The sequence below is a fragment of the Malania oleifera genome, chromosome 1 (genome assembly GCF_029873635.1).
Source record: "Malania oleifera isolate guangnan ecotype guangnan chromosome 1, ASM2987363v1, whole genome shotgun sequence".
Taxonomy (NCBI): Eukaryota; Viridiplantae; Streptophyta; class Magnoliopsida; order Santalales; family Ximeniaceae; genus Malania; species Malania oleifera.
The window spans coordinates 52,155,962-52,165,225 of NC_080417.1; the positions used below are offsets into that span (position 1 = coordinate 52,155,962).

Sequence of the window (9,264 nt, forward strand, 5' to 3'; positions counted from 1 at the left end):
GGAAGCAAAGATTAGCACCCCTTGCTTTAATTAATAGACGTTACTTCTTTTCCATTGATCTCTTGACATCTTTTCATTTTTTGATCTTACATAAGTTAATGTCAATTTTAATGTCGAGATCTATTTTAGGTAATGTCACTAGATAAACTCCCTTGTGATTTAGCCAAAAATCAATAAGTCACCTTGTCAGTTTATTATGATCATTAAACCCTCTTTCTGAGTGATTTTTAAAATAACGAAAAGTTAACTCATGTTTACTCAAATGTGTTGAAAAGTACCAAAATACACATTAAATCAAGCAATATAAGGAATAGATGAGTAATAAGGATCTTCCCATCACACGACTGAAGGGCCTGGGGCACCTCTAAGAGCCGAGGGCAACATCTAAGCCCCTAACTTCTAATTTTTTATTAACATTAATATATTTTAATTAATTTTTATTAATACTATATTATTATTCTCCCACTACTTTTAAGCCTGTTGGATAGTGTTATTGAGATTCAACACTAAAATAAACAAATCACATAATTATTTTAATTTTGTCAAATATATGTATAGAATATTTTCATAGGCCTTGAAGAACGTACCTATTTAATAATGAGACTAATAAATAATTTGATTATTATTTGAGGACTTAAAAAAATATATTATCATTTTTATCCATTAAAATGATTTTCATCAAATATATCAATCTCCATCAAGAAAACTATCAGCATCATAACTCGTCATAATTTTGAAACCACATGATAACAGAATTTAATGTTCATAATAAAATCACAAGGTGATCCAATGATTTTTTATCATAGGACGAACAGAATTTATATAATTTTCCATTAAAATTTTTCACACTGCCTATTTATTCTGCCAATCTATTTGATTCTAGCGCACAGAACACTGAGTAAAATTTCAAAGTCGTCATTTATTTAGTACTCAGAATAGAATAGAATTGAGCTTTATAAATTTACAGAGTAACATTTAAAACTAATCATTTACTTAGTTACACAAGAATAGAATAGAATTGATCTTCATAAATCTGCATTCTCACCATTTAATTTTCACCATTTAATTTATGGCGTTGCAGTAATCCAAAACTTGAAGACCACTTGGTTTTAATCACAGGTTAAAACGGATGACTCATCACTCCTGAAACTGCCATGTTGTGTGATAGTATTTGCACAAGAGTGCTTTTAAGAGGGGAAAAGCTAAAAACAAAACAAAAAAAATAAACGCAAAGGCAAATACCCCAACAAAACATAATGCCATGGTTAAAGATTCGGCGCGGAAAAATGACATCTATCAACAACTCTGTACTCGCCTAATCTTTGTTAACACACGCATGAAAACTCTCTTGAAAATGCACATTCTTTATTTCATCACTCTTTTAGGTAACAAGAAACAGCCGAAGATTGTAAACACAAAAAACAAGTTAGCAGCAACACCACTTCGGAAAAAAAATGGAAGGCACAGAGGCACCCGAAGCTCTGCGTCTGTAAACTTACAACTTTGATTCATGTTGGTGCTTTGGTAATGTGTTACAATAGTACAACAATAACCCTCGTGATAAACCTCTGCCTTAAACCCTGCCAAACAAAGTCGTTGTTATTGTTATAATAGGAATAATAATAAAGACTACCCTATGCCTCCATTTGGTAGGGGGCTGAAATAGAGCTTGGCGGAGCAGAGTTGAGCTCAGCATTTTTCACGTCCAGCTAGAACTTAAAAACAATCTTAAATGAACCATGTCTAATCTTATTCAAATTTTCATTACATATTACTGAGCTTTACAATTAAACCTAAAATTGCTCAATATAAACAAACAAATGATTTAGTTCATAAAAAACATGAGTTTGAAATTTTAACTTGTGCTTACCATCCTATGTTATGAACAAATTCAGAAGATAATTAACAATATGTGATTAGTAATGACTACAGAGAAAATATATTTAAAACATGTGTGTAAAATAGTATCAATTTTAAATGAACTCTGAAACCAAATATACAAATTGATGAATCTCTTGACGTGCAAATAGACAAGTCAAGTTTTGATCCTAGAAGTTCATGAACTTGCCTCTCATTAGCTAACACATAAGCCTATTAAATAAGCTTAATAAGCCAAATCCTAGAAGTTCATGAACTTGCCTCTCATTAGCTAACGCATAAGCCTATTAAATAAGCTAACTTGGCCAGCCGAATATCATCTAGCTCAAGCTCAATTCGTTTAGTTTTGAGCTTAAAGTCTAAGCTCAAGTTTGGCTCATTTATTCTACTGAACAAGCCCGAACAAGCCATTACTGAGCCAAGCACTGAGTAGCTTCCAAACAGTTTGGCTCATTCGCAGCCCTATCATTTGGAACTTGGAAAACATGAAGAGAAGAAAAAGAAAATACAGAAAGAATCAATTTTCCTTGCTTCACAATTAAAAAGGAAATGTTTGTGTCCACGCAAGCTATAGAAATAAACTATTAAATGCTACAGTACCATGAGGGCAATTGATTGCACGCACTACTAATCTTTACATGGAATAGAAAATTACCCTCAACCAGTAGTTTATTTGTAATCGTTGATGCGCATCCATTTTGTAGATGACCATTTGTTTCCTCTAATCACTGGACAACCACCTGGAGCAAAACATTTGAAGAATTGAATTGCTTAAAGAATGGAATTAATACTCAATGAAACTTGCAATCAACAAACACAAAAGAAGCTTATATTATGAGAGGAAATGCAGAACTAAATACACAGGACCCTCTCCTATTTAAAGGAAGAGGAATCTGCCCTGAACTTGGGCTTCTAACAGTAATAACTCATAAACAGTAAGACAATAACTAACCATGCAAACTTGAAGGATCTAGAGTTGCATCAGGCTTCATGCTCCAAAAGAGCAATGCATCACCCATCTTTGGTTTGACAGAAAGCCCTCCTTTTCCACATTCTGATAACTCATTCCACCAAGGCACAGAACTGAAATTCCCTTTTGCAGCTGGAAAAACAGTCTCACCACCTTCTTCAACATCTGATCTGCACAATAATAAAAGTTGGAAACTAAGACAAGAAACACAGAAAATAAAAAAAGAAATATAGATGTCCACATATTCAAAATGAATTACAAAAGAAATCCATGGAAATGAAGTCTAAAGAACTTAAAATAATCTCACTTACAGGTACATAAGAACTGTAGCTATACGTTGACCTCCATTCTTAGTATTAAACTCATCAAGGAAGTAGTCATAGTGAGGCTCATATTTTTGACCCACTTCATAGTGGAGAATTTGAAGTCCTTCCCCATTCTCTGAACAGTGCAATGTCAACACAATTAACAAAAACAGTGTAATCAGAATAATCTATAAGCACAGATTTTAACTAACTAACAGCACACAGACAAATAGAAATAATTAGGAGTAAATTAGATCCATGAGCAGTTTTAGGGTCACCAAATTCATCAAGAAATCATCCAGTTGAGCCCAAATTCATGACCATTATTTAATTCATCTAAATAGAATTCCTCTGATATGTAGTTCCTATGTTCTGTCATATTGGGGAAAATTACCTTTGTTGAAGTTTGCAATTGGGGGAGTCGATGTTAGAGGTGGCAAGCACAGACTGTACGATAAAAGTGAAATAATATTTCCAGGATCAGGAAAGTGAAAGTAACAGTCGTTGTGATAGTGAAGATGGCTTGAGAAGGTTATTAGGTTATCGTGAGGCAATGTCAGTGACTATGATCCTGGTCACAACAGCGAAAACAATGTGGTGGTAGAGGTAGCAGCCCACAAAAGTTATTTATTTTTGATAAGTCAGCAGCTCAAAAATCAATGCCCTTTGATGGCTCTCCTTGTCAACAAGTTCTGAATTCTGACTCAAAAGACCTTCTAGCCAGTTGTCTTCCCAGGAGAGTTGGCTAGTTAAAGGAAGGCCCTGGACCAGATCAACGTTTGATCTTGCAAAAATGCTCTGACCCAGCAAAAGTCACCTCCACTTCAATGAGCAAATCCTCTTAAAGAGATTGAAATTGGCAGGACATTGCAGTGGCACAATGGAGAAGCAGCAGGAAGCAATGTGAAGTGGAGGCAATAATGGAAGTGGTAACACACTTAAGAATGTACGAAAATAGCAACATCCTGCCAAGCATGCCTTAGCAAAACTTGCAAGAAAATCAAACAATGAAATTACTAAATTCAGTTTTCACTGTTCTCATTTTGTGTGAAAACAAGATAAATTATATTGACATCTCCAAAATTCCTTGCATCCCAGGCAATTAACCCCATATTTTGAATGGGAAACAGTAACTGGGTCCTGACACAGGTGTCATCCAGATACATCTATGATAAAACAAATAAATAGTAATAAGACCAAAACTACCATGATAGGAGTTGATGGCAGTGAAACAATAATCAACAAATAATCAAAATAAATCAAATCAAACCCAGATTGGTGCATTTTTTTGGCACTGAAACAATATGGAAATTACTGTTGTTTTCATTTAAGTTAACACCAGGAAGGAAACCAAAATAAGGTAGTGATCTTGAACAAAAAAACTTTTGAGTTACTATAGAGAACATAAGTTCTGATTGTTAAAGGTTACTCCATTTCCAAAATAATTTAGTTCTATCCAAAGGCATAAGAAAAATTAGTTCCAAGGATCACCGGTTCATTGTTCAAGTCAAACATAATCTGCGTAAGTTTCCAGAACATTTTTAATCATCCAAGAAAAACACAATTATTCTACTAGCCACAGAAAGGCAATTATATAAGATGATGCTTATGCATCAACAAAGAATGTCGCTACCACATTATAAGGTGATGAATTCCTGTGAGTACCTACCTACAGGTATGAAGGCGAAGTCCGCAATCCTTTTCTCAATACGTCTGATGATATTGTCCCGTCCCCTAGTTAAAAATGTCCCAGAGCTTGTACGCACTCTGCATATAAAATATGTATCAAAGTTTTATATAAAAAAGGGAAGGCATTGAAAACTTCTAAAAGATTTAACTTGCAAACGTAGAAAAGAGATAACAATGACACCTGCTATCTTTACTCTTGCCTGTTGCGCTGTCAACAACTGTCGACTTGTGCATGTGCGGCTTAGCAAGATTGATTAGGTATTCACATTCATCCTTGGACTGCCCAACAAACAGATAAAAGAAAATTCAGTGTGTCTTTAGGTGAGGTCAAACTGAGGCTTTGATAAAGCAAAAATTACATACAACAGAAAAGTATATAATGCTAGCATCATCTCCTCCATTCAATAGATGCAATTAAAATCAAATGTTTGACGAACAGGTCAGATCTCTTGGCAAACATTAGAAATGAAATTCTGGCCAGACCAATAGAGTCAAATTCCAACAAAATCAAAGGGCTGGAAGTTTCATATAGGTTGAAAAATGGCTGCGAGTCTATGATCAAAAAAATTTTGAAGTATCCAACATGTTGATATATAATTATGTAAACACCCGACCAATGAAAAATTGAGCTCCAAAACAGCCAACATCGCATTTCTTCTCTTATGCACATCATCTTTAGCCCTTAAAATGCAGTTATAGTCTGTAAATATGAGACCAGAGAAACCAGCGTTCTACATATGTTTTTTTGTAACACCTATCACGTTTCTGCAACAGAGCGCTCTCACAAAAACTTGTGACTATCACATAATTCCAAAACAGAAATTGCAATCACAGTCCACATATTAACTTGTAATAGTTTAAAAGGAAAGAATCACAATAGGTAACGAATTAAATTGAAAAACCTAAAATTCAAGAAACATTTACTAGCGCTAGTTTCAGAGAGACTTAAAAACCTATGACTCCATAACTTACTAAGAAATTATGATAAACGAAGGCTCTCGGCTCCCACGAGATCACTTCAGTCCATTGCTCTCTCCTCTCATCATCATGACCATCACTCCTGCAGCAAAATTCAAAATTGAGGACAGTAAGCACCAGATCGGTCCAATTCATAAACACCAAATCAGCGACCGGATTCAAGGCCCTGTACGCACATCTCGGTCTCGGCGGTCTTGCGGACGATCGAGCTGAGATCATTTGCCTTGGAAGAATTGCCGGAACTGCTCGGCATCGAGAGAATTCCGAGAGCAAGAAGGATGAGAACGATGAAGGAGAACATGAGGAGCAAAGTGAGGACGAGCGTAGATGATGAAGATTTCCTGGAAGGGAGACGCGAGTGCCTTCCCCCTTTCGCCATTGCTGCGGCTTCGGAGATCGATGGAAACCCTAGAAATCGATGCTCACGCCAATTTCTGAAGAACAGAAGATGAAGATGAATATGAAGATCTGAAGTTACACGCTTTTCAATTCATTGATCCGTCTGTGTATTTGGGAGATACAGTGGGCGTCGTATTGGGAATGCGTTTTGAGATCAGGAACGCGAGCTTCACATTTGACTCTCCAACGGCGGCTGCGCAATGTGCTTAATTAATTTTTTTTTCTTTCACTTTTCGACCCCATGATTTAGTATATTCCAGTAATGACCCCTCATATTTCATCTATTTACATTTGATAAGTTTAATTTTCATTCCAACTGAATCCAATATAAATACCATAAATATAAAACAACAGGAACAATAATAAAGGAGACTTGAATATTATTATTTTTTTCAACGAGAAATCTACCCATATTTGGTTTGGGTGCCAATTTTCGTACTAGTATTTTTGAGGTAACATAGTTTTACTCATGTTAATTTGATGTATTTTTTTTATTACATTTTTTTTATTCTTTTTTCTAGTTTAAATTTTCTATTCAACCCAAGTCACCCGATAATCAAGCCACATATTTAATGGTTTAAAAAAGAGTTGGTTAGAATTTTAATTTACAAATATCATAATGCGAGGTTTACTTTTTCTGATTAGACAATTAATAATGAGTTTCAATTTTGTTTAATATGAATTTTATGAAAACTATGGTCTCTATGTCATGTTCACTCCTTGCCCTAAAATTAGACTTTCAATCTTAAATTAATGGATATAATTTAGTAATATTTTTTAAAATTTTCAAATTTGACATTCTATCCCCTTAGTTTTCAAGAATTATTAAAAAAGATCTTGAGATTTAATTCTATTAACAAAATAAACCTTATGTCAATTAACCGTTAGTCAAATTAATTTTACCTTAATAAAATGATATTCTAAAATAGCATCAATTTAATAAACTAAATTGTGATAATCTACTAGTATAAGGTCTTGAAAACTAGTAAACAAACCTACGACTCAATCGATTCTCAAATTGACTGGTCTAACCTGATCTAATCGTTTGGTCAATTTTATTGACACCAGTACGATAAAATAGTTATATCATTATTTCAAATTTTTTTTAATATATATATATATATATATATGAAAAAATCTAAATTAATATAAATCATAAATTTACCAAGTAACTATAATGTTACAAAATGTTTGTTAGATATAATTTTTATTCAACTACTTCTAAAAGTGTAAAAATAATTTTTCCAAGTAACAAAATATGTAATGTCAATTTTACTCTTAAGTTAAATAGAAGTATCTCATGTGTCTTAAACCCAAATTTTAACTTCCATTAAGACACTTCCTTTCTCACTACCTATTAGGTTCCTAACTCTTTAGCCCAATCATCTTTCATGAAAGCCCAAGTATTCATAATGGTGAATTAACTTTCAATTTCATTTTGCCCATAAAAAGGAGCTCTTATAATCCAAGAATGCATTCTCAAGTTTAGAAAAGATATGAACATTTTTTTTTTCATTTATAGAAGAGAGGGACGACATATGAGTTTAGATTTGTATGTTCAATATAATTTAGAGAAATTTCTGCCAATAGTTGTACTTAATTTTCTTTTTATATGCATGCTTAACTTTCTATGATTATGTTTGTGAGATAATATTTAATTTAGTATTATATCAATTTAAATATTTTTTCTATTTGACATGTCAAAATATATTATTCACTAAATAGGTCATTATTTGATGAGATGATAAAATAACTCGTACTGACAAATATTATTGTTCTGGTTTGAAAATATGATTTCACTTCTAGCAACATTGCATGATGATGAGAGATGTCTCGGATCTATGGATGATTAGGAGTATCACTTCAAGGCCTTTTCACATAATCTATATCCTTGTATATGATACCACTAATTGATTCTTCGGAGTAACATTTTTAATAGTGATTTTTTTATTAAAAATTTCACTACTATTTCTCATATTTGATTCTTCGTAACAAAAATAAAATAAAAATATTTGCTAAACTAATTTTATATTATTATTTGTAATATATGAAATCTGATCCATGTTCAGTGCACATGCTCATAACTAGTAAAAACTAAATGTCTAAACACATTAAAACAAGTAAAACACAATTTAATATTTTAAAATTTATTGAATATAGCGTTAAAAAAACCTAAGCTAAAATTTCAAAATTCATACTCCATAAATTAAAATTATAAAGTCAAATATTAATCCTTTAATATGTAAAATGAATGCTAAATGAATTTTAAAAACTTTAATTTATATTAATTGCTTAACATTTGTTTTAACAACTTTATAGATTTTTCTTTATTTTATCTTAGTTGTTATGTTATTAAATATGGTATTCAATTGGATTCGGGAAGCGAGTCATGATTGGACCAACCAACAGATCCAGGTAATTTTTTAAACTATATTTTATTTTCTAGAGACATATTTAGTCATTTAATTTACTTAGAAATTGTATATAACAAATATTTATCAATGGTTCAAAAAGAGACTGTGAGACCTCATCTCATTAAGAAGCTAGTCAGGCAACTAAATTCAATTGTTTGCGCGTGACTTTAATTTGTTGATTGGATGCGCTATTTTAACAAGTCCAAATTCTAGAAATGTTTCGTTCTATAGTGATGTTTGTGCCAACAATATTCTTTATATTGTGTTTAGAAGCACGAATTTCAAATCTTATTTTGAATGAATTTCAATACAATTTTATATTATATTTTATTTAAATGTAATATAAATTCAAATCCAAAACTTCTTTGAACACAAGATAAGTGTAATGCCATGGACAAAAGGAAGTGTTTTTGGATCGAATTTGTCATTTGTGTGGGACTCTCATTGACCTGCTATTGCTTTTCCAACACTTTCCATTCCTAGATGTGATATGAGTATGTCTTTTATATATATATAACTGCCCTACCCTTTATAGGGGTGGCAAAACGGGTTAACAAGCTGGGGTTAAATCGGTTTGGATTGACCCGTTTATTAACGTATGACTAACAGGTAAACCCAAATTCGCCTGTTT

General features: G+C 32.6%; 1 protein-coding gene across 1 annotated transcript; it reads right to left on the reverse strand.

Moving 5' to 3' along the window:
* Positions 1–1,348: 1,348 nt before the first annotated feature.
* Positions 1,349–6,431, reverse strand: LOC131147809 (probable prolyl 4-hydroxylase 10). Its single transcript, XM_058097398.1, has 8 exons — positions 5,997–6,431; positions 5,815–5,902; positions 5,024–5,121; positions 4,823–4,920; positions 3,160–3,289; positions 2,831–3,018; positions 2,534–2,618; positions 1,349–1,580 (listed from the first exon to the last, which is right to left on the reverse strand). The coding sequence occupies exons 1-7, from the start codon at positions 6,197–6,199 to the stop codon at positions 2,548–2,550; spliced, it is 876 nt and encodes a 291-aa protein (XP_057953381.1). The 5' UTR covers positions 6,200–6,431; the 3' UTR covers positions 1,349–1,580; positions 2,534–2,547.
* Between the last annotated feature and the right edge of the window lie 2,833 nt (positions 6,432–9,264).

Coding starts and splice junctions, on each gene's coding strand:
- LOC131147809 (XM_058097398.1), bottom strand. CDS start 6,199: ATGGCGAAAGGGGGAAGGCACTCGCGTCTCCCTTCCAGGAAATCTTCA. Junction 5,122..5,814: donor TCGTTTATCATAATTTCTTA/GTAAGTTATGGA, acceptor TTTGTTGGGCAG/TCCAAGGATGAATGTGAATA. Junction 2,619..2,830: donor AGATCCTTCAAGTTTGCATG/GTTAGTTATTGT, acceptor GTTTTGCTCCAG/GTGGTTGTCCAGTGATTAGA.